Source organism: Dipodomys merriami, unplaced genomic scaffold, assembly GCF_024711535.1.
Source record: "Dipodomys merriami isolate MVZ:Mamm:240054 unplaced genomic scaffold, mDipMer1.0.p SCAF_367, whole genome shotgun sequence".
In the NCBI taxonomy this organism is placed as follows: Eukaryota; Metazoa; Chordata; class Mammalia; order Rodentia; family Heteromyidae; genus Dipodomys; species Dipodomys merriami.
This window is the reverse complement of record NW_027205237.1, coordinates 918,449-942,343: the sequence shown is the minus strand read 5'-3', so window position 1 is coordinate 942,343 and position 23,895 is coordinate 918,449. Positions and strand designations below refer to the sequence as shown.

The window sequence follows — 23,895 nt, the reverse complement described above, 5'->3', positions numbered from 1 at the left end:
GCTGCTCCATAGGTTCTCCTTTGGGTCTGGGGACAGGGTTCCGGGTAGTGGTCCCCGGGGGTCCCAGAGAGGAGTCCCAGGGGTCTCAGTCAGGGCCCCAGGGTCTCAGTCAGGGGTCCTGGGCTGGTGGCCCCCGGGGTCCAGTCAGGGGTCCCGGGGTCCAGTCAGGGGTCCCAGGGTCCCAGTCAGGGGTCATGGAGTACAGTCAGGGGTCCTGAGGTTCCAGTCAGGGGTCCTAGAGTCTATTCAGGGGTCCCAGGGTTCAGTCAGGGGTCCTAGGGTCCAGTCAGAGGTCCTGGGGTCTAGTCAGTGGTCTGGGAATCCAGTCAGGGGTCCTGGGGTTCCAGTCAGGGGTCCTGGGAGTCCAGTCAGGTGTCCCAGGGTGCAGTCAGGGGTCCCAGAGTCCAGTCAGGAGGTCCGGGGTCCAGTCAGGGGTCCCGGGGTCTAGTAAGGGTCCTGGAGTCCAGTCAGGGCTCCTGGGGTCCAGTCAGAGGTCCCAGGGTCCCAGTAAGGGCTCCTGAGGTTCCAGTCAGGGGTCCCGGAGTCCAGTCAGGGGTCCTGGGGTCCAGTCAGGGGTCCCGAAGTCCCAGTCAAGGGTCCCGGGGTCCCAGTCAGGGGTCCTGGGGTCTCAGTCAGGGGTCCTGAGGTCCCAGTCAGGGGTCCTGGGGTCTCAGTCAGGGGTCCCGAGGTCCCAGTCAGGGGTCCCGGAGTCCAGTCAGGGGTCCTGGAGTCCAGTCAGGGGTCCCGAAGTCCCAGTCAAGGGTCCCGGGGTCCCAGTCAGGGGTCCCGGGGTCCCAGTCAAGGGTCCCGGGGTCCCAGTCAGGGGTCCCGGGGTCTCAGTCAGGGGTCCTGGGGTCTCAGTCAGGGGTCCCGGGGTTCCAGTCAGGGGTCCCGGGGTCTCAGTCAGGGCTCCCGAGGTTCCAGTCAGGGGTCCCGGGGTCTCAGTCAGGGGTCCCGAGGTTCCAGTCAGGGGTCCCGGGGTCCCAGTCAGGGGTCCTGGGGTCTCAGGCAGGGGTCCTGGGGTCTCAGTCAGGGGTCCCGAGGTCCCAGTCAGGGGTCCCGAGGTCCAGTCAGGGGTCCCGGGGTCCCAGTCAGGGGTCCCGGGGTCTCAGTCAGGGGTCCCGAGGTCCCAGTCAGGGGTCCCGGGGTCTCAGTCAGGGGTCCCGGGGTCTCAGTCAGGGGTCCCGGAGTCCAGTCAGGGGTCCCGAAGTCCCAGTCAAGGGTCCCGGGGTTCCAGTCAGGGGTCCTGGGGTCTCAGTCAGGGGTCCCGGGGTCTCAGTCAGGGGTCCTGGGGTTCCAGTCAGGGGTCCTGGGGTCTCAGTCAGTGGTCCCGGAGTCCAGTCAGGGGTCCTGGGGTCTCAGTCAGGGGTCCCGGAGTCCAGTCAGGGGTCCTGGGGTTCCAGTCAGGGGTCCCGGGGTCTCAGTCAGGGGTCCCGGGGTCTCAGTCAGGGGTCCCGGGGTCTCAGTCAGGGGTCCCGGGGTTCCAGTCAGGGGTCCTGGGGTCTCAGTCAGGGGTCCCGGAGTCCAGTCAGGGGTCCCGGGGTCCAGTCAGGGGTCCCGGGGTCTCAGTCAGGGGTCCCGGAGTCCAGTCAGGGGTCCCGGGGTTCCAGTCAGGGGTCCCGGGGTCTCAGTCAGGGGTCCCGGGGTCTCAGTCAGGGGTCCCGGGGTCTCAGTCAGGGGTCCCGGAGTCCAGTCAGGGGTCCCGGGGTTCCAGTCCGGGGTCCTGAGGTCCCAGTCGGGCGCCTTGCGGATGCACTCACCGGCCCCGGGGTCAGCGGCCGGCGCTTCCCGGCAGGTGGCCCCGTGGAGCCGGCGCCGGGCCGGGCGGTAAGCTGAGGCGCGATCCGAGCGGGAGGGGGCGGGGCCCGGGAGGGGCGGGGCCCGGCGGGCGGGGGCGGGGCCCGGGGAGGGGCGGGGCCCGGCGGGGAGGGGCGGGGCCGGGGAGGGGGCGGGGCCCGACGCGCGTCCACGTGACGGCCGCTATAAGAGCGCAGGGGGCGGCGCCGGGCGCGCTGCCGCCTGACCGCCGCAGAGCGAGGCCCGGGTGTCCGGACGCGGGACGCCGGGACCGAGGGGCGCTCGGAGAGGCGGACGGAGGGACGCACCGGCCTCGCCGGCCCGCGGCGCCCGCCATGGCAGGTACGCGCCCTCCCCGCCTCCCCGGCCCGGGACCCGCGCCCGGCCCGGCCGGGGCGCCCGGCGCGCTGCAGACCGCGGGGCGGGCCGGGCGGGGTTCCGGGCGCCCCCGAGACCCCCTTCCGCGGGACCCCCGAGCTCCCGCCGCGGCCCCGGGAGGCAGGCCGCGGCCCCGGGGCCCGCAGCCCCGCCCGCCGCCGGCCCTGGCCGCCGCCCCCAGCCTATTTTTAGGCCGCGGTCCGGGGCGGCCGCGGCCCCGCCCGGCGCTGCGCCCTCCGCGTCCCCGGGCCGCGGCCGTCGGCTGCCGGAAGCGCAGGTGGCGGCGGGGGCGCGGGAGGGCGCGGCCCCCGGGTGCGGGACCGGAGCAGCGGGGCCGGGCCTGGGCGCTGAGTGACAGCTGTCACCGTGGACGGGGGCGGGGGGGGGCGGATGGCGAGCGCGCGGGGAGAAAAACGGCGCCGGCGCCGCGTCCGGGGCCCCGGGTTCCCCGGGCCGCAGCCGCCGCCTCTGGTGTGAGGAAAGCCGCGCCCCGGGGTGACCCGTGCACCCGGGTGTCCCCGGAGGACCGGGCCGCAGGGCCCACGTTCCTTGAGCAGGAAGACGAATCCATGTTGGCCCTGGGTTCCTGAGAGGCGTTTCTGGAGGTCGGTGTGTGTCCCCCGTCTGCCTGTCTGTCTGACCCGTCCTCGAAGGAAGGACGGGCGGTCTCTGAACCCGGTGCAAGCCGGGAAGGCCTCCCCAGGAGCTCTCGGAGCTCGCTCGTGCGGTGGGGCCGGGAACTCGGTTCCAGAGAGAGGGAAGAGTCAGGTGAAGGGCCTGAGTCGTGCAACCGGCCCAGGAACGGACCTGTGCTCCGACAGACAGCTGGATTTGTGGATGAGTGAAAAAAAAACCCCCCGGAGTGGGGGCCCTTTCCCCACCCGGGGCCCTTCGAGCATTTAGAATGTCATCAGCGCCGGCCGCCCCTGGGAACAGCCGACACCAAGCATGTGTGTGGACCAAAGGATTCCGCAGGCCCCAGACACCCCCAGCCCTGCAAGGGGAGGGGAAAGTAGTTCTTAATCTCCTGTGATCACCTGTTAATTGCCCCAAATTCACCCCCCCACGCCCCACCCCGGGTGCTAAGCTGCGATTTGGTGTGCTAACTCACCGTGTCTAGGCTGGATCTGATCATCCTCTAGGAAGGTGTTAGGCAACCCTGCTGAACTGTGGTCTTGAACCATTCATTCAGCTTGCTTGCTTGGCTGGTGTTCTACCATTTGAGCCATGCCTCCCCGCCTGTTCTCTTGCTGGTCATTTTGGAAATGGAGATGGAATCTAGCAGGTTCTTCTGCCCTCCCTTCCCCCCCCCCCACCCCAGCTTTAAACCGTGATCTTTGGGAAATGAGCCTTCTCATCTCACCCGAGAGGATTATAGATGTGAGCCAGTGGTACCAGCTTTACTGAACCATTCCTGAAATGACTACTCGGGGTTTTTCCCTGCCTTTACTGACGTAGTGAATTGATCTCCCAGGAGCTGATTCCACCTTTGCCCAGCACCAAGGCTGTACTGAGTGTGTTTTTCTCTGTGTTAAGATCAGGCCTTTGTGACACTGACCACAAACGACGCCTATGCCAAAGGTGCCCTGGTCCTGGGCTGCTCCCTCAAGCAGCAGGGGACCACCAGGAAGCTGGTCGTGCTGAGCACCCCCCAGGTCTCAGACGCCATGAGGTGAGCACCCCCCTGGCTGCCTGCCCTTCTGTTTCTGGTTAGAAGTTGACCTGGGTGTAGAGAAAGATGAGAGTTGCTGAGTAGGGTTCCAGTGTCTGGGGACATGCTCCTCCCTCCAGAGGCGTGTCTGACCTCAGCTGCTGACCTCAGCTAGCAGGTCTTGGGTTCATATGCTCCCTGCTTAGCCCGCCTTTCTGGTGTAACTGCTCACCTGCAACATAGTCTTCACTAAGGCCTCTTTGAGCCAGTGGTTTTGCTAAGGGAAGCACAGTAAGACACCAAGTACTTGTGGTTGAGTTAGTTTACTTTTATTATTATTATTAATTGGGATTGGAACTCTGGGCCTGGTACTTGCTGTACTATTTGAGCCCGCCTCCAGTCTGAGGTAGTTCACTTTGCTTTGTTGGGATTAAAATTTGTGGTATGACCAGAGAATCTGTGGCTTACCCCTGGAATCCTAACTACTGATAGGCTAAGATTGCTGGGATCACATGCAGGGCTGGTCCCGAAAGACAAAAGTTCATGAGATGCCTTCTCAAGGAAAAGCTGGATGTGGTGAAATATGCCTGTTTTCCTAGCTACCAGAGAGCCAAATGTAAGAGGATCGTACTAGGCATGCCTGGGCAGGAAGCAAGACTCTATCTCAAATAGCAAGCACAAATCAGGGCTGGAGGCATGGCTCAGTAGTAAGAGCACCTGCCTAGCAAGGCCAGCATCCTGAGTTCAAACCCCAGTATTGCCCCATCCCCACAAAAAATTGGGACATATGAATGAACCCACCTAGTTTCTAAGGCTAATAACTAACTGAAAAATTTCTGTACACATCAGCAGCTTTTTGTTCTGTTTATTTTTACCATTTTCTGATCTTCATAGGAATTCAGAACCCCCTTACATTAAAAAGAAAAAACATGTTAGCACGAGCCTGAGTCTGTTGGTGTGAATGTAAATCGGAAGCCGGACCCTTCCTTGTATCAACCTACCACAGGCCACTTGTGCTAAGATTAGTGCCTTACCCAAGCCCTGCATACTGACCTCTCATAGAAGCTTCCTAAAGTAAAAACGCAGTTAATGCTGGGCATGGAGAAGTGTGGGAGCCCACAGACCAAAGTGAGTTTCTCATTATGCCCACGGGCTACGTGTCACCCCAGAACAACAGAGACCAGAAAGCCACGCTCCTTCGTTGTTCCTGGGATGCAAAGGTTCAGTCAACTCTCAGTCAGTTACCTTAGCCAGAATCATTAGTTCTAGGCCTCATTGTGCGTGTTACAGGCAATATTACCCAGCATCATTAGCTAAAATACGCAGTGGTAAGCCAGAATCTAGTAACATATAATTGTCAAATGCATCGTTGCACAAAATATCATTGTACAAAGATGTGCTGTCCCCCGGGTGCCAGTGGCTCACACCTGCAAACCACACTAGCTGGGAGACTGAGATCTGAGGACCATGATTTTATTTTGGCAGGAAAGCCCTAGAGACGGTCTTCGACGAAGTCCTCACGGTAGATGTCTTAGACAGCGGTGATTCTGCACACCTGACCTTAATGAAGCGGCCTGAGCTGGGAGTCACGCTGACGAAGCTGCACTGCTGGTCCCTCACACAGTACTCCAAATGTGTGTTCATGGACGCAGACACACTGGTGAGTGTGGCTTGCGAGAGAACGCGCAGGCATCCACGCCTGCTGGCCCCTCACACAGTACTCCAAATGTGTGTTCATGGACGCAGACACACTGGTGAGTGTGGCTTGCGAGAGAACGCGCAGGCATCCACGCCTGCTGGCCCCTCACACAGTACTCCAAATGTGTGTTCATGGACGCAGACACACTGGTGAGTGTGGCTTGCGAGAGAACGCGCAGCCATCCACGCCTGCTGGTCCCTCACACAGTACTCCAAATGTGTGTTCATGGACGCAGACACACTGGTGAGTGTGGCTTGCGAGAGAACGCGCAGGCACCCACGCCTGCTGGTCCCTCACACAGTACTCCAAATGTGTGTTCATGGACGCAGACACACTGGTGAGTGTGGCTTGCGAGAGAACGCGCAGGCACCCACGCCTGCTGGTCCCTCACACAGTACTCCAAATGTGTGTTCATGGACGCAGACACACTGGTGAGTGTGGCTTGCGAGAGAACGCGCAGGCACCCACGCCTGCTGGTCCCTCACACAGTACTCCAAATGTGTGTTCATGGACGCAGACACACTGGTGAGTGTGGCTTGCGAGAGAACGCGCAGGCACCCACGCCTGCTGGTCCCTCACACAGTACTCCAAATGTGTGTTCATGGACGCAGACACACTGGTGAGTGTGGCTTGCGAGAGAAAGCGCAGCCATCCACGCCTGCTGGCACACCTCTAGGCCCTTGAGATGCTTGGCGAGACTCACCAGCGTCCTGACTGCCGTGACTTGCCGTAGAAGGGTCAGGTGGAGAGGGACAGTACCCCATCCATGACTGTCCTGGGTACTGAGTGAAAACTGCAGGAGGGTTTGCCAAGAGCAGTCCCAACAATGCCTCTCTCCCCTCTGCATCAGGTCTTAGCAAATATCGACGATCTCTTCGAGAGAGAAGAATTGTCAGCAGCACCAGACCCGGGATGGCCTGACTGCTTCAACTCCGGGGTCTTCGTCTATCAGCCCTCGGCTGAGACCTACAGCCAGCTGCTGCAGCTGGCCGCTGAGCAGGGCAGTTTTGATGGTATGTATCCATGGTCTGCCTGTCCCGTCGTCCTTTCTAAGAGCGGCTCTTCTCAGAGGTGTCATTACATCATGTACAAGAGATGGAGCAAGCATTTTAAAGTGTGTGTGTGTGCGTGTGCTCACACACGCATGCGTGCCTGTGCCTATGTGTATGTACATGCACCTTTTCTTTCCCTATAGAACATAAGATCAGTGCTGACTCAAATAATCTTATAGGCTCGCTTTAAGTGGTTTTTCCATCTTTAAAGAGTATGGTAATTACAATGATTATTCAAAAGGAAAAAAAAGGTCTGGGTACTGGTGGCTCATGCCTGTAATCCTGGCTACTCCGGAGGCTGATATCTGAGGACTGACTTTGGGGATCAAAGCCAGCCTGCACAGGAAAATCCATGAGACTGTTATCTCAAAATTACCTAGCAAAAAGTCAGAAGTGGAGGTAAAACTTAAGTGGTAGAGCACTAGCCTTGAGTGAAAAAGCTCGGGGACAGTACCCAAGTCCTGAGTACAAGCCCTAGTACCAGTGCATACACACACACACACACACACACAACACACACACACACACACACGGGTAGCAGTACCCAAGTCCTGAGTACAAGCCCCAGTACCAGTGCACACACACACACACACACACACACACACACACACACACACACACACACACACACACACACACACACACACACACACACGGGTGCATGGATCTGTGATAGATGGTTTGCTGTTGGTGGAAATTGGGTTTGGTGTGGTCAGTTGGCCAGGGTCTGGGATTCGCTACTTTCTGAAACTTCCTTACAAAGTATAAGGAACTTTGTCTCAGTCTTGTGTTGCTGTTTGGCTAGTTTACAGTCTAAGCCAGTAGCTTTCAACCAGCAGCAATTCACTCCCCCAAAAGGACAGTTGGCAACATCAGTGGCTGTTGGCAGGCCTGCTTGTTGGCATGTTTGTTCCTCTGTTGTGACAGGGTCTGGCTGTGTAGCTCAGGCTGGCCTCATACTCTCCATCCTTCTTTCTCAGTCCTCAAGTGATGAGACTACCACTGTGTGCTACCAAACCTGGCCTGGAGACATTTTTATTATCTCAACTGTTAACATCTGGCCAGCAGAAAGGACAGCTCCCTCCATAGAGAGCCCTCAGCTCCACCTGTCAGAATGCTGGGGCTCCCTCTGTTTGGTAGGGAGACAGGAAGGATTGGGGTAGAGGACATACACTGTATGCACATCATGGACATGCAGAATGGAATCCTTATACAACTAATTGATTCTGTAAACACAGCAGGAATCTCCAGGCCAGAACACACACTCTATCTCACAAGACATACAGTCTTGTTTTAAGCAACTTAAGTAAACAAATAATACATTGAACATTAATATTGGCCAAAAAGTGCATTTTTGCCCTTTTCACGTCTTGAGTTTCTGCTGATTTCCTTTCATAGAAAGGAATGAACGTTGTGTGTGAACTCAAGTTCAGCTGAAAGCTGTGCGCTCAAGTTCAAGTTCACTGCTGCTTGCACTGTGACAGTTACCTCTGCAGAAAGGGAAGAGAAAGAACATTTAGCCAAAGTCCACTGTTTGTCTGCTCGGAGTGGCTTTCCTCTCCTCCTGTATGAAGGAAGCAAATGTGACCTGCCAGGCACCCATTGTAACTGCGCCCAGCTCCAGTGCTCACATTCTAAAATAGACCTGACTACCGCCACCCACCCAGAACATGACTGTCATCACATAGGGAGAATCCTGCGTCCAGCCCAGACGCGAAGACAGCCATGTACAGCTGAGCAGCTCAGGCTAGAGTTGTGGAGTCTGGCACTCAAAGCTGGGAGTTCAGCCTGTCTGTCCGCCGTGTTCTGGTGTCCGTCCACAGGTACTGGCCAAGCTGGTGGATCGGCTGGTACACAGGCTGGGTGAGGAAACCCTTCCTACTTTCCACCAGAAAGGGGAAGCACCGGGAGGGCCTAAGCCTGCTGGCCCGCCTCACCCAGCTGCAGAGCCTCCAGCTCACCTTCCTTCCTCACCCTCACCTCCCTCACTCTCGCGCCACCCTTCCCTTGGCTCTGCTCCCCACCAGGGATTGCACTTGCTCAGTTAACAGGAATGCTTAGTGGAGAGTCAGGCCCACAGTCCTGCAGACGAGAACCCACAGGGAGTTGTCAACTCTCCAAATTCAGAGAAGAAGCCAGAGGCTCCTGGTGAAAATTGTGGTGTGCAGGGGAGTCACAGATAGCAAAGAAAGCTCTCTCCAGACCCAGGAGTGTGTGTCACCAACTAGTACTGAAACTCACGTTTAACTGGACGTGGTGGAGCCCGGTGATGGGCTGGGACTGGTGAATGCTGACAAGCCCCTCTGGCTGCTTCCGGCTGAGCTCTGTGACTGTGGTCAGAGCCCTTCTGCAAAGGAATGTGGCTGTCATTCTTCTCATCCTCAGCCCCTCCAGCCTCCTCCCCGGCCACTGCCTGTGGCCCCGGCAGTGCCCCTCCTATGGCCATGCATGCTGCACTCCTTCCCGAGTGTCCAGAGCGAGGACTTAGAACAGTGATGACACTGCCCATTCATGGCTGGCATCTTGTTCTCCCTACAGGAGGTGCTGCATCCAGTCTCTCTACTGTTCTGTAACTTTTCATTATCGCTCTGTTATCTCAAAAGTGTCTTCATCACTGAAGCTCCATTTCCCGAAAGTTGAACCCGGTTGAACTATTGTGTAGTCTCTACTAGACTAGCATTTTGTGGGACTGAGCCACCAGCACTTTGTAAGAAGCAGAGAAGGCTCCAGTCTTGTTCTCCCTGACAGGAAACTGAGTCCTGATATTGTGGGTGCTAGACACAGGTTCACCTCCTGTACGTCCTCAAGAGAAACGAAGCTGGTGTGCTTGATTCTTTGATTTTGAAGAACTGATCTGGATGCAAATGAGTTTTATTTTCCTTCCTTGTGTGAATCTAAAGTGTCTGAAACAAAGAAGACGGGAGCTTAGTGCTTAGAAACTCTGTCATCATCATTCCATCTCTCCTGTGTGTGTGCAAGCCCATCCTTTCTGACCTCTTTGGAATCTTGGCACTTGTTTTATTTACTGTAACCTAAATAATATGTGCTTTTTATTGGTGTACTGGAATTTTAGTCTATACTTGTGTTTTTGGAAAAGGTAGAAAATAGGTTTGGTTTATTTGGGGGGGGGGGGGGGATGGCGTTGTCAGTTGTGGAGCTTCAACTCTGGGCCTTGACGCTGTCCCTCAGCTCTTCAGCTCAAGGCTAGTGCTCTATAACTTGAGCACAGCGCCAATTCTGGTTTTCTGGTGGTTTATTGGACCTAGAGTCTCACAGACTTTCCTGCCCGGGCTGGTTTTGAACTGTGATCCTCAGATCTCAGCCTCCTGAGTAGCTAGGATGACAGGCATGGGCCACCAGCGCCCAGCTTAGGTTTGTTTTAACTTAAGCAGAATGTGTAATCTTCATGTTCCAATTTCTGAACAATTAGTGGTTCCTTGAAATAGAGTGTGATAATGTTTTGTTGTTGTTTTGGCTGAATTACAGTTCAAAGTCAGAGCCTTACACCTGTTGGGCACTTGCTTTACCTCTTGAGCAAGCCCCCTGCCCTCTGTGTTAGTTATTTTTCAGACAGAGTCTCATGTTTTGCCTGAGTCTGGCCTTGGACCAAGATCTCCCTGTCTATCTATGCCCTTCCATCTAGCCAGGCTACAGATGCATGTCACCGTGGCTCGCCCTGCTTGCTGATTGAGGTAGGGTCTCACTGACCTTTTGCCTGGACTTGCTTCAAAGCACACTCCCTCCGATCTCTGTCTCTTAAGTTGCTAAGATAGCAGGTAGAAGCCACCATGCCTGACCTTTTTAATGTTGTAGATGATGTTTTACAGAACAAGATATGGTGCTAAACTTTATGAAAGTTTGAGATTGAGCCAGAGCCACCTTTGTCATCTTTGTAGTTAATGAGACTCTGTGCTATGCCTTCCTCCAAAATGGAGCTAGCCCTGGTCCGGTCTGAGCCACCTTGCTCACAAATATTCAAGAGTGCGTGAAATCCCAGGGTGGTGGGTTCTGCCCTGCCTCCTCCTCCTGGGGTGGTCCTTGGCCAGCTGCCACACGAGAGGTTCTTGCTGCCCGCAGAGTGTTGTGTCAGCTGCCTTGATTCCTATCCTTAACTGATCGTTGATACACTACCTATGAGAAAGTGGAAACTGTGCGTTACATGCAGTGGCAAAGTAAGTGAACCCACAGAGAGTTTTTTACCTCATGGTACCCAGGAGTCTTTTTGAACCTAGCTCTCCATTTTCTTTAGCATCGCAGCTCTCAGAGATCCCAGCTGTGGGAGAGAGAGATGAGGCGGGAGGGACCACCATGTGACACGTGTGTGTGTGCGTGTGTGCAGGCTCCCGTGCAGCCTTTGACGTTTTCATTCATTCCTCAACAGCCCCGTGAGGAAGCCATGCATTCTGTGACCAGTATTTACTGATGGCCTGTTTAACTACCACTGGGAACCCATCGTTGTCAGCGTTAGGATGGTGGTTTTCCTCATGTCCTGGAGCAAAGCCACATGGGGAGCTGGAGTCTCTTTAAACTCTGTGGCTAAAGGCTGTGTGTGTGTGTGTGTGTGTGTGTGTGTGTGTGTGTGTGTGTGTGTGTGTGTGTGTGTGTGTGTGTGTGTGTGTGTGTGTGTGTGTGTGTGTGTGTGTGTTCCTACCTTGCAGCATTCTTTACAGTAAATCTCAGTGGAGGAAGATCCCTGTCAATTTGGCTTTATTATGGATTAATTACTTTAAATTCAGTTCTCTGAGCAGACACAGCAGCTCATCTCACAGAGGAAAAAACAGAGGCTGGGATCTTTCATCTCTGCTCCCTGTCCTCCACAATGTCTGAAGGCACCTTGCCATGCTAAATCAGCACAGTCAGTAGCTGTGCCGAATCTTATGCGATCTAGGAGTTTTCTTGAGAGATTTCTCTGGCCTGCCTTTTGGTAGCAGACCTACTTATTGTTTCAAGTCATTTTAGCCTCCAGGCTGAGCAAAGACACTGAGTTTAAGGGCCTAGAATAGATGTAAATAATGCAGATTTTTATCCCTGCCGCTGGAAACTTATGCTCTTTGAGACCTGAAAGACATTTAATAGCTGATTGTGCAGGTAGCCTCCTCTCAGTTAGTACAGATTCAGAGTGCTGAGATCGTCTGGGTCAGGAAGATCTGCCTGACACTGAGAAAGTAACGTTCTAGTTTAAAATTAGTGTTTCCTGGCATGCTTGCAGTAGTTTACCTGCCAAGAATCGCTCTTTAAATGTGGGAAAGAGAAGGTATGGCATAACGTGGTGAAATAAATCAGTTCTTCTCACAACAGTAAATCAGTGGGTTATGGCCATTGAGAAGCAGGGATGGGGGAAGGGTAGGGCCTGGATCTTGCTAAGCTCCGGTTAATCCACTGATCCTGCGTAAACCCCAGGATGATCCCCAGCCCCGGAGCTAGGCCTCCCTAAGCTGTTACCTGGTGGTCATCAGCATGTTCCCTATAGGCCGCACAGTTGTCGGCCAGGGTGCATTGTGGAAAGTGGGTTTCAGAGTGATGTCAGCCAGGGTGCATTGTGGAAAGTGGGTTTCAGAGTGATGTCGGCCAGGGTGCATTGTGCAAAGTGGGTTTCAGAGTGATGTCGGCCAGGATACATTGTGGGAAGTGGGTTTCAGAGTGATGTCAGCCAGGATGCATTGTGGGAAGTGGGTTTCAGAGTGATGTCTGCCAGGGTGCATTGTGGGAAGTGGGTTTCAGAGTGATGTCTGCCAGGGTGCATTGTGGGAAGTGGGTTTCAGAGTGATGTCTGCCAGGGTGCATTGTGCAAAGTGGGTTTCAGAGTGATGTCTGCTAGAGTGCATTGTGGGAAGTGGGTTTCAGCACTTGTCTGTAGCTTGATAATAGTTAAAAAGCAAGCAAAGGAAGAAATGCTTTGCTCTTCCCCTCTCTGCCCTTTTACTGGATGAGAATTGAAACTATGGCAAACTGTAGTCATTTCCTATAGAAATGACTTTTTTGTGGTAGTAATGTTTTTTCCCCACTGGTTACTTTTGGGCCAAGATCCCCCTGCCTGCCTGGACTGCAATCCACACACTAGTGGCTGCCAGCAGTAGCTCTGCAGACAGATAAGTGCTATCATGCCCAGTTTTTGTTAAGATAGTGTGTCCCAGAATTTTTGCCTAGGCTGACCTGAAACTTAATCCTGATGTCTGCCTGGGCAGCTGGGTGTCAGGCCTGCACTACCACATGCACTGGCGGCTGAGAAGGGCACTCGTGTGTATGTCCTGGCTGACTTCTGTCTCAGCTCCCAGGTAACCTAGGGGTTGGGAAGGGGGCTCGTGTGCATCCTGGTTGGCTTTGATCCCAGCTCCCTAGGATTCTAGACGTGAACCGCCAGTGCATAGTTTGAAATGATATTTTTGTATGCAGCATCCTCTGTTATAATTAATTTAGAAAGAGTCCTTGTCCAAAACGCTCTAGACCAGACCGTCTCAAGTTTTCATAGGCAAACAAGTTAAATGGATTCTGATTTTGTAGAAACACCATCTTCCGTTTCTGCCAAAGTGAATGCTCCCACCTCATGCCCCTCCTCCTGGAGACTGGGCTGCTCCTAGCAGCAGAGGTCAGGGGCATCCTGGTTGCAGAAAGAGTGGGATTCAAGTTTAAGCTGGAGCTGAATGTCCCCACCCACCCACCCACACTGACCAGCCACCAGCCAACAGAGTCTGGTGAGCTTACAAGCTACACAGTGATGAACACATGCACACATTTATGAGACGGAGCATTACGGTCTTGTGAAAACCACTGGACACACTTTCTGATGATGCTATGTTCTGTGCCCAGGCTCCTGACCCTGCTCAGAAGAGCTAGAAAATAACCATGTGTTGGGGCTGGGAAGGTGGCTCAGTGGTAGAGCGCTTGCCTTGCATGCCTGAGGCCCTGGGTTCGATTCCTTAGCACCACATAAGCAAAAAGAAAAAAGCCGGAGTGGCTCTGTGGCTCAAGTGGTAGAGTGCTAGCCTTGAGCTGAAGAGCTGAGGGACAGCGCCCAGGCCCAGAGTTCAGGCCCCATGTCCGGACCCAAAAAAAAAAAAATAACCATGTGGTTGTGAGCTTGCTACTTGCCCAGTGCCTGGCAGAAGGATGGCAGAGTCTGATATTTGCTTTTGTCCACAAAACAGGCGCAGGTGTGCCGGCCTGCTCCCTCTCCTTTCTCCCCTGGGCTGCTGCTGGCTCCCTGCTGCTGGCTGATAACCGTGTTTGCACTTCTGAGATGACTGGAATTAAATGCCAGATGAAGGAAAGCTGCCCCAAGTCTGAGGTGACTGGACGGAAGTCCAGTGGCTTTGGTAGTGGAAAGTCATCTGTCTTCCAGGGGATCTTTTTAGGACTTGTGACAGGCTCCTTCTGTTTTGCACTGTAGTTAAAGGAGAGGGTATTGCTCATGCCACACATTGATCTTTCTGGTGGTGTTTAAACATTTGAGCGACCTTGAAATGTTTAGCTGTGCATTCAGGAAATGATAGCTAGACTCTCTAGGCTGCAGAACTAAGGCTTTACCTAACAAGACACAAAGCTCTCGGTGGTATTTAGCCCTGTTGTCATTCATAGTGTGCACTCATGGTGACCCCTTGAGGTCCCTTCCGTGACCATGGCCCTGGCCTGTGCTGCCCACTGAGCTGTGTTCTTGCTGGGGCGGGGGGGAGGGGGAAGGGGGGTCCGGGCAGTGCCCAGTGGCACGGTAGGCTGGCCACACCACATTGCTGCCTTCCCTCCCATTCCTGCTCACCACTGGCACCCCACACAGGGCTGCTGTGTGCGGGAGCCCGAGCCGAGCGGACATGGCCCTCTGTGGCAGAGGTGCCAGCAGAGGCGCGGGCATCAGCAGCCCGAGCTCCAGCTCCCAGGCATAGGAAGGCTGGGTCTGGAAGTCAGGCTGGCCGTGCAGGCCTCTGTGGAATGAGAGTCCAAGAGCCAGTCATTTTGAGTGGGATTATTCCATTTCTAAAGGATTTATAATGTGCCGTGAATGAAGGAGAAAGGGGAAAAAAAGCACCAGGCAAAGGAACCAGCTGTGGTGTGGTGTGGCGATCCACACCTGTAATCCCAGCACTTGGGAGGTGTAGGCCCGAGGATTCTGAGTTGGAGGCCAGTCTAGGCCACATAAGTGAAAGCCTGTCTCCAAGACCAAACGCCAAACAAGTGAGCATAGTGCCCAGTTTCATAAAGTCAAACTAGGAAAAGCTACTGCTGTTGTCTGCAGATACACAGTACATGGAGTAACATAAGGAAGCAAGCTCACAATAAAACTCCAAAGTTGGGATGGAGGCCCCCTCTTAGACAGGAGCTGGGCCTGGACGGGAGCCTCCCAGATGACACCCACAGCAGGCTGCTGGTGCCTGGCCTCTTAACTTGGGCCTTGGGTGTGTGGCGTTTATTGGGCTCTTGGCTCCCCGTGGTTTTTGGTAGCACCAGGGTTTGTAATATGAGTAGAAGCGCATATAGAAGCGCATTGTGCTTGGAGAGAAAGTCTCAGGACGGCCCTCCTTCTCACCCCTGTAGTTTTCAATCAAGAAAACAATACCAGGAGAAGTGGAGGGGAACTCCCGTGTTGCCGGTCAGCAGGTGCAGTCACCATGCTCATTCCGTTGGCCCCCACTCTGGGTGCCCTCACCCCGGACGCCTTGGTGTCTCTCCAAAGCCTCCTGCTCCTGTGCAGGTCGGGCTGGCCCCAAGGGCTGCTTTGCTCTGCCACCATCCCCACCCTGCCCTGTCCCCAGCCCCACCCGGTCCCCCTCCCTGCCTGGTCCCCCGCCCTGCCCTTGTTCATCTGGTGCCTCTCTGTAGCCCTCAAGTCATGGTTGAAATTAAACGTAGGGTCCTGTGGAAGCCTACTCCTTTCTGAGCTGGGCCCACACGTGCCTGGAAGGCCCTGCACACCCCCCACGGCCCCCATGCCCTCCCTGAGTCCCCTGCCACCCCACACACACTCCCCGATTCCCCTGCCCCCCCACCCCACACACACTCCCCGATTCCCCTCCCACCCCACCCTGCGCCCTTGTGCAGAGGATACCCACCTCTTGTTCTTATCAGCCCTAGAGCCCCAGGTCTGGTGTCTGGTCACATAGTAGCTGCTCAGTAAGTACTAGTTGAATTATATGAACTGGGGAATGGCCACTCCCCAAACCATCTTTTATAAGGGTGACATGGGACCTTGAAACTGTATTTTTTGTTGTTTTGTCGGTTGTGGGGCCTGAACTCTGGGCCTGGGCGCTGTCCCTCAGCTCTTCAGCTCAAGGTTAGCGTTCTACCACTTGAGCCACAGCGCCACTTCCAGCTTTTTCTGCTTATGTGGTGCTGAGAAATCAAACCCAGGGCCTCATGCATGCAAGGCGAGCGCTCTACCACTGAGCCACCTTCCCAGCCCTAATCAGTGTGTATTTTGAAGATCCGGTTCCATACTCCTGTGAAGCTTGTGAGCTGCTTGGGGTCCACTAACCATGCTCTTTTCTCTCTCTTTCAGGTGGGGACCAGGGCTTACTCAACACCTTTTTTAGCAGCTGGGCCACGACAGATATCAGAAAACACCTGCCCTTCATTTATAACATGAGCAGCATCTCCATCTACTCCTACCTCCCGGCGTTTAAAGCGTGAGTGTGTGCGCATGATGCCCTGGGGCACCTCTCATCTTTCTGAGGGAAGTGAAGTTGAGCTTTTGTCTGGTACGATGCAGGGTGCAGTTCGGAGGAGCTGATCTTGCTGGCTGTGCGTGGGGTGAGCCCCTGGGCCCCGGCGTGCGGTGGAGGACGGGGCTCATCCAAGGCCGGGTGTGGCCCTCTCCCAGTCATATACACACGGTCAAGAAGGCAGACAGACCTGCTGGGGTTCACGCCTCCCTCCCCCCTGCTCCCCCGGCTGGACAGACAGACCCGCTGGGGGTGCGCGCCTCCCTCCCCCCTGCTCCCCGGCTGGACAGACAGACCCGCTGGGGGTGCGCGCCTCCCTCCCCCCTGCTCCCCGGCTGGGCTGGGCGTCGTTACCCTCACAGGGGTGTCCCTCCCGACACCCAGGGGTCAGCAGGACTCAGTGGTGCGGCTGACAGGTCAGAGCTCTGGAGACACTCAGGCCACCTTGTGGATGGCCACTTGCTGGCTGGGGACTAGCACGGTGGTTCCACATCATCCTGGGTGCGCAGGGCCGGAGGGGGCCGGGGGGCTCGGAGGGGAGGGGTCACCCCCGCCCAGCTGAGGGCAGGAGCCCACAGGCAGGAGCCCCCCACCGGCCTTTCCTGCTGCGTGGCTTGGCCCTGCCTCACTTTGCGGGTGCAGACTGAGGAGGGAATCAGGACCCTCTCAGGGCCGTCGGAGGGTGCAGTGAACAGGCACAGGTCCCTGAGGGACAGGTGCCGTGGTGTTCTCGCTGTCAGCCTTCGCCAGGGTACGGCGGTGTTTACGTTCCCCGGGGCCCAGGCCTGTTCTTTAGTTCTGACTCATGCATGGGGATCTGAGGAGATGATTCAGACTTCTCTGTCAGGTTGAGCAGGGCCGCCCTCTGCTGGGCTGGCTCCCGTCTCTGCTTTGTGTGCCCGGGCATTCTGTCCTCCCGTTTCCTGACCCAGAGCTCTCAGGGCATGCCCGCCCATGCTCATAAGCAGGCTGCTCCTCGCAGCAGAACGACTTCCTGTGTGGTCCCTTTGGGGGACAGGCCTCCCCCAGCACCCCCAGATAAGGACTGTGAGGGTCTGCCCCCCATGGCCTGCCTTCATGCTCAAGGGGCAAACCCTGAGCCATGCCACCACATCCTGAAGCAAGTGGAGGACGCACTCCCCAGAGCCCGGGAGAGGCGTCTGCAGACCTGGTTTGTTGTCGTCGGTTCCAAGACACCACAGGGGCCTGGCCCCTCGGCTGAAGTAGTAACAGGGAGCTGTGCGACGCAGACGCCCTGCATCCGGGGCAGGTGCTAGCTGCCAGACACAATGGGTCTCATCTCCCCGTGACTCAGTTTACCTCCATGGACTGCCCACCTTATTACCAGCACGGAGCACTCTGCCTTTTGGGAGAAGTTGGTCTTGTGTTTCTTTTATTGTAAGGCTGAACAAGAAGCCAGTGGGGTGGACTTAGCTTGGGGGGGGGGGAAGGGGAGGAAACTTGGAATCTTAGTCCTGTCTCTCAAGAACTCGGTTGTTTTAATCCTCTATGTGAACTTCCCAGAAAGAGGTTGAGATCCAGAGGATGAAAATGGCTTCTCCCTAGAACGTAGCAGGGGTGCTCGTCTGGGAAGTCTCCGGTGTGTGGCTTTGCCATGTTTAGGTGATGACCAGGCCCACTGGCCAGGCGACCCCACCGGCGGGCGGCAGGGTGAGGCTGGCTCCCCACCCCGCATCTGCCCTCCTCGGTCAGCTCTCCCGGACTGCACAGAGCCAGGCCGCATTCCCCCCGCTCTCCTCCCCTTCCCCAGCTCTTCTCCTTCCTCACCAGTGGCCTTGGGAAGAGAAGTCTGGAGAAAGCCCTTGGGAGCCTGTCCAAGTGTGTCTGACAGTGGAGGCCAAGAATATGGATGGCCATGTAGGGCCGGAAGGGCATGCAGCGTGGGGGGTGCGTGGGGAAAGCGGCTGTGGGTTCTCACGTGGGTGGGATCGAGGTGCAGAGGGTGCGGTGGGAGAGGAGGGGCCTCGGGGCTCCGGGACGAGGACGGCACAGGGGTCGGAGGCACGCAGTGTGGGGGACACCGGAAGCACAGCCGGCAGGAGAGACGGTGCCACCGGGGCAGCGTGGCACAGAGTCTAGGGAGAGGCCAGCACCAGGCCGTGCACGTGGCCGGCCAGGCCCCAGTGTGTGTAGAGGGTCTGGGCTTGAGTAGCTCTCACTTCCAGGGCTCTCCAGAGAGCACATGCAGAGCAGCTGGAAGGGGCTCGGCCTAGGGGTGGGAGCTTCTCCCACGCTGCTGCACCCCTCCCCTGCCCCCGTGTCCCCCCCCACCCCCCGCCCCATGGCCCTCCTCACAAAGATGCTTTCCCCAAGCCATGCTTCCTGGGAGAATGGGGACGCTGTGCGCGCCACAGTCCAGCTCCTCCTCCCTTCCCTGCAGTACACACGCGTTTCCCAGCTGCTAAGCCACTCAGGAAAATTCTGTCTCATCTTTTGGTAACATAGGGTCACTGGGATTTATTTTCACGGCTCACATAAGCAGTCTCAGTGCTGGGTCAGGTTCAAACCATGTCTTGTGATCTGGACGGCTCTTTCCAGATTCTAGCAAGTTAAAATTAGAACATTTATTTTAAGAGATGTGTGCAAGCTGAGACCCATCCCCGTGCTGGGGCAGAATGAATGGCCGCGGGTCTTTAGAGACAATTGGGAGAGGCCCTGCATCTCGTTTTCCTTCCTGGCTGGCAGTTGGGTATGAATCAGGAAATGGGCTCCGCTCCTCTCAGTGGGGCCACCCGCCCCTCTCCCCCCCGCCGCCTGCCTCGGCCCGCAGTTCAGCTCCCTGCCTCGGCCCGCAGCTCAGCTCCCTGCCTCGGCCCGCAGTTCAGCTCCCTGCCTCGGCCCGCAGTTCAGCTCCCTGCCTCGGCCCGCAGCTCAGCTCCCTGCCTCGGCCCGCAGTTCAGCTCCCTGCCTCGGCCGGCCCGCAGTTCAGCTCCCTGCCTCGGCCCGCAGTTCAGCTCCCTGCCTCCCAGCCCCACCTGCGTGCCGCCTTCTGGGGACACACACCACCCGAGAGGGTCCCGCGCCCTTCTGTGAGGTGTGCCCCCGTTGCATGTAGCATAGAATGTTCTTTTGCTCCTCTCCTCCCCCTCCTGCTTTTTTTCTATTTTCCTTAATTTTCTTCTTTTCCCCTCTCTTTCCGTTCCTTTTTTCTTTTATCCTCTCCTCCTCTCCCCCCCCCTCCACCTCTCCTTTCCCTCTCCTCCCCTCCCCTTGTTCACATGCTAGGCCAGTGCTCTACCATTGAGAATCATTGCCAGCCCCTAAAATAGGTTAAGCATGAAGTAACTTCTCGTTTCCTGGGCTTCACGTCTCTGTGGGTATTAGGTGTTCAGGCATGAGTAGTGAGTCGACTGGGATGGTAGACTGTGCCCGTCAAGGAGGGCAGGCGGGCGGTGCTGGGTGCGGGTGGGAGCCCCGGCCTCGCCCGCACGGTGGGTCCAGCTGCCTGGCCCAGCTGTCTTGCCTCGCGCCTTCTTCCCTGCTGCTTGCTGCTTGGTCTGGGTTCTTGGCTGAGCTTGGTGCACTGGCTTCTCTCCTTTCAGATTCACTGTTTGTGGGTGGGCACGGCCTCGTGGATGAACAAATGACAATTCTGGAAGTGTCTCACTCACAGCGAGGCTCCGGCTGGGCGTCACCCACGGGCGGGCAGCCCTCTGTACCGCTCAGCTTCATGCCTTGCTTTCCTCAGTTGTGGAGGTAAACTGAGGGAGAGCGCGCGACACTACCCTGCACCTGGCACATTCTAACAGCCTGGTCTCAGCTCACCTAAGCCTTACCCCCCACAGCTTCCATTTGTGGGATGTCAGGAGAGCAGGAGAGAAAGGAATGATGCTCACACGACATCCCAGTTTTGGTTTATGTTCATTAGCATTGCCACTGTGCTGACTATGGCAGGTTTGTCTTAGGGACAGGCTTTCTACACCATGGAGGCAGACATTTAGGGACAGGAGTTCTGGCCCGCTTGAGCTTTTTCCGAGTGGCTGCACCGTTCCTGCCTTGGCTGCTGCTTTGACACAGGGTCTTTAGCAGGCTGAATCATTTAGAAAGCCACTCCCATGGTTACAGCGAAGCCGCTTCCTTCCCACCGCTGCCAGGTGGGGTGCCGCCCACGCCAGCATCCACACCTCCAACCGTTTCCTCCACGTCTCTCCACAGGTTTGGCGCCAGTGCCAAGGTTGTGCATTTCCTGGGACGTGTGAAGCCATGGAATTACACTTATGACCCCCAAACCAAAAGTGTCAAAAGCGTGTCCCACGACACCCCTATGACTCACCCGGAGTTGCTCGGCCTGTGGTGGGGGCTCTTCACCACCTCCATCGCCCCTCTGCTACAAACCTTCGGTCTGACCCATGGCCCGGGCTCATACCTGAGTGTGGTAGGTCCTACTTTGTCCTCTCGGCGTTCCTGAAAAGCTAGCGCTGCACTTCTGAAAGGGTGGTAGAGCAGTGCCAGCACGGAAGTGTGCTGTGTGGAAAACTTCTCTAGGTCTGGGGGCATGGAGAGGGGCTTCTGTGGGTTTCTACACACTCACATGCTGCAACTGTGCATTTCCCTGCTCACTGTCCACAGAGATTCTGAAATGATCCCCAAAGCAGTCAGCGTCCAGGCTGGGCCGGCCACTCGGTGGTCAAGTGCCTGCCTGGCACGTACAAAGTCCTGGGTGAGCAGGAAAGCAGGGAGGTCCCCATTCAACACTGTAGGAACCGCTTAGAGAAGCGTGTGTGGGGTGAAAACCACAGCAGTGTGAACACACGGTGGATTCTTAGGATGGTGTGGCGGTCCAGCGTCAGTCTCCTGCGCTACTGCCGGGTCTTGGCGTTCTCTCAGGGAGGTCCACAGTAGCGACTGTCTGTCGTGAGCATGTTTTCTGAGGCAGCTTCTTCTATGGATGGCTTGGAAGAGGAGCAGGAATGTGATCTGACACTAAGACACGGAGAACAGAATGACACGGGCGAACTGGAATCAGTTACCTCCCTGGCCACAGTGACCAGAGATCCTTCCCTTTTCTACCGCAGATATCGTCCTCATGTAACTTGCTACCATTTGTACAAAATGGAGACTTGAGAGGAGAGGAAGAACTTGCTCCACCTTCTTACTTCACTGTTGCATGCAGGTCATAGCGTCACACTTGCCCAGCACCTGGAGCAAGGCGCTCAGTAACTGAGCCCCGCTCACCTAACCCTACCACCACTCCATCCATCCAGTATGGGCTGTCCCCCTCCCATCTCCCCGAAAGAGGAGAACCTGGACTCAAATCCAGGTCAGAAAGACTGCAGTCCTTATGAAAATTCAAGGTGGGGCCTGCCTGAGGTCTGTGTGGATGGCAGCGCTGTTTGTGATGGGCGAGGGAGATTATGCTTGAAATGCCGACCTAGGCACAGACGCCCAGAATCTAGCCTGGGAGCTTTGCTGTAGCTCCCAGGCCCTGGGCGGGGTGACAGAGGACGATTCGTGTTGCAGATGGGGTGAAAGGCAGCCTGAGTCTGGGCAGCCCCTCCTGTGCTGCTCAGCCATGGAGACCTCCATGGAGACAGACCAACAGACAGGCATTCCAAGTGTGCTCCCCATGTTCTCCGTTAGAACAGCCAGTGCCAGTGTTTATCCTTCACCCCTTCTAGCGCCTAAGTCCGGAAGTCACCCCACTTTCCTTCTTTCAGCGCAGCAACTTACCTAGGTGTTGCAGCCTTCTGGGCAGGTCCTTAGCACCTGAGGTATCGCTTTAAGTTCTCAACCTTTCCAAGCCTGCCCAGACTGCGAATCTATCTACCACCAGGCTTGTGTTCATTCCCTTGCCCGCCCGTCTTAACGCTCTCCAATGAACTGTTTGCAGCTCTCAGATTGGCCTATTCACTGGCTTTCTCTTGTGGCTTCTGTAGAAAGGTATGCAGAACTTAAACATTACCCCAGTTACTGTTGTCCCTATGTCTCCACTGAGTCGAGAAGTCTTCATTTTGTCAGGAGGAACCGCCATGCGACCCTTGTATTTTTGTGTCCTTCCCCGTGTGTTCTGTAATTATTTTCGTGTTGCCACTCTGCATGACAGTCCACCCTGACTCTTCTCACCTTTTTCAGTTGGCTGCTTTCTCTCGCACGGTCTCGTTCCCAGCTCTCAACGTCTCTCATGACGTCTTCTTCTAGGAGCAGGTCTCCGGAGCCGTCTCACACCTGTCCCTCGGGGAGAGCCCCGCCGCACCCCAGCCCTTCGTGTCCTCCGAAGAGCGGAAGGAGCGGTGGGAACAGGGCCAAGCCGATTACTTGGGAGTGGACTCCTTCGATAACATCCAGAGGAAACTTGACACCTACCTCCAGTAGAGGCACCGCCGTTCTCTGTGGACAGCCCGTCTCAGGCACTTGTTTCTGACAAGGCCCGTAGTATCTAGAGCTGGGTTGCGAGAAGTCTGTTACAGTTGTGGAGGCTTGCACTTACTAGATGAAGGGTTTTGCACCAAGCAGGTGAGAACTGGGCAGAAGTGGTGAGGAGCTAGGCAGCGCAGCGTCTCCATCATCTCATGCTTTGAGGGCGTGCAGCTCTTAGACTTGCTGTACACATCGGCTTTCTCTTGTTTAGCTCGCGGTTCGGGAACTCTTGCCATGCTGACTGTGGTACTGGGTGAAGGAGACGCAGTGTCACACTGTTACGATGGCTAGATTGAACTCTACCGTGTTTCAGATCCGGGCTCCACGCTCTCCTCTCACATGGCCCACCTCTCACTTGCTTACACCTTCGCTTCTGGGGACCTGCCTTTTGGAACTGCCTTTAGTGGCACTGCCAAGTGAGTCTTACACAAGACTACCCACGAACGGTGCATCAGTATTCCCTGCACCTCAAGGCAGCATGTGGAAAAGCTTGTGCTCAGTTCTGTGTATTTGGAATAGTAGTGTGTTCTGATGGCTCCCTGCAGTAGCATCCTATATGAAAAATAAAGACTTACCATGGTATCTTGGTGGTTTAATTCAGTATTCCCCACTTCATGCTTGAACATGAACAGGTCATGTTAAATGATTTGTAATCGGTCAGGGTGTAAAGCTTGACACGGGGATCATGCTACCTAGGAGATTTCTATCTAATGTTCTCCACATGGTGAATGGAGAGAGCAAAGTGAGATGAAACTAGTCTGTCACCCACCCAGGAGTTACTCAGTTAGAATACTGCAACCTGAAAACTGTCAGGCTGTCAGTCAGTCACCTTTCAGAACATCAGAATCAGCACCAATGCCTTCTAGAGTTCTTATCTCAAGTAAACAGTTAGCAAGTTTACAGATGATGTTAGGTTGCAAGGGACGGCAAGCTAGGGAAAGGACTGGCCCAAAACACCTTCAAAACTGACATCGGAAGTAACTGAAAAGGAGAGAACAAAACTTCTGAGTGGAAGAGCGAGCTGAGGTTTGAGTGGAGGCGCCTCCTCCGTCTCCATCCAGCTTACTCCTGTGTGGTGGCGGAAGGGCACCTGGTGGACAAGGATGGCCTAGAAGCCACCCTGGAGGCAGACCACCACGAGCTCAAGGAAGCCCCTGAGCGTGTTTACAACTGTAAGACAGGAAATGAAAAATGACCCTCCAGGCTACCACAGCCACTTTGGACTGGTAGAGAACAAGTTGCAGTGATCTTCAAGTACTTGAAACACTTACCAAAGCTTTTAAGTGCCTC

At 55.8% G+C, this 23,895-nt stretch overlaps 1 protein-coding gene across 1 annotated transcript; it reads left to right on the top strand.

The window, feature by feature from the left end:
• The first annotated feature begins 2,022 nt into the window (after positions 1-2,022).
• Positions 2,023-23,187, top strand: LOC138804505 (glycogenin-1). Its single transcript, XM_069988806.1, has 8 exons — positions 2,023-2,139; positions 3,712-3,847; positions 5,312-5,486; positions 6,376-6,538; positions 16,065-16,191; positions 20,404-20,627; positions 22,079-22,128; positions 22,387-23,187. The coding sequence occupies exons 1-8, from the start codon at positions 2,133-2,135 to the stop codon at positions 22,558-22,560; spliced, it is 1,056 nt and encodes a 351-aa protein (XP_069844907.1). The 5' UTR covers positions 2,023-2,132; the 3' UTR covers positions 22,561-23,187.
• The last annotated feature ends 708 nt before the right edge of the window (positions 23,188-23,895 follow it).

What these genes read in the sequence shown, in the direction of transcription:
- LOC138804505 (XM_069988806.1), top strand. An exon ending in TACCTCCCGGCGTTTAAAGC is followed by an intron (nt 16,192 to 20,403) that starts GTGAGTGTGTGC and finishes GTCTCTCCACAG; the next exon opens with GTTTGGCGCCAGTGCCAAGG. An exon ending in CTCATACCTGAGTGTGGTAG is followed by an intron (nt 20,628 to 22,078) that starts GTCCTACTTTGT and finishes AACTGTTTGCAG; the next exon opens with CTCTCAGATTGGCCTATTCA.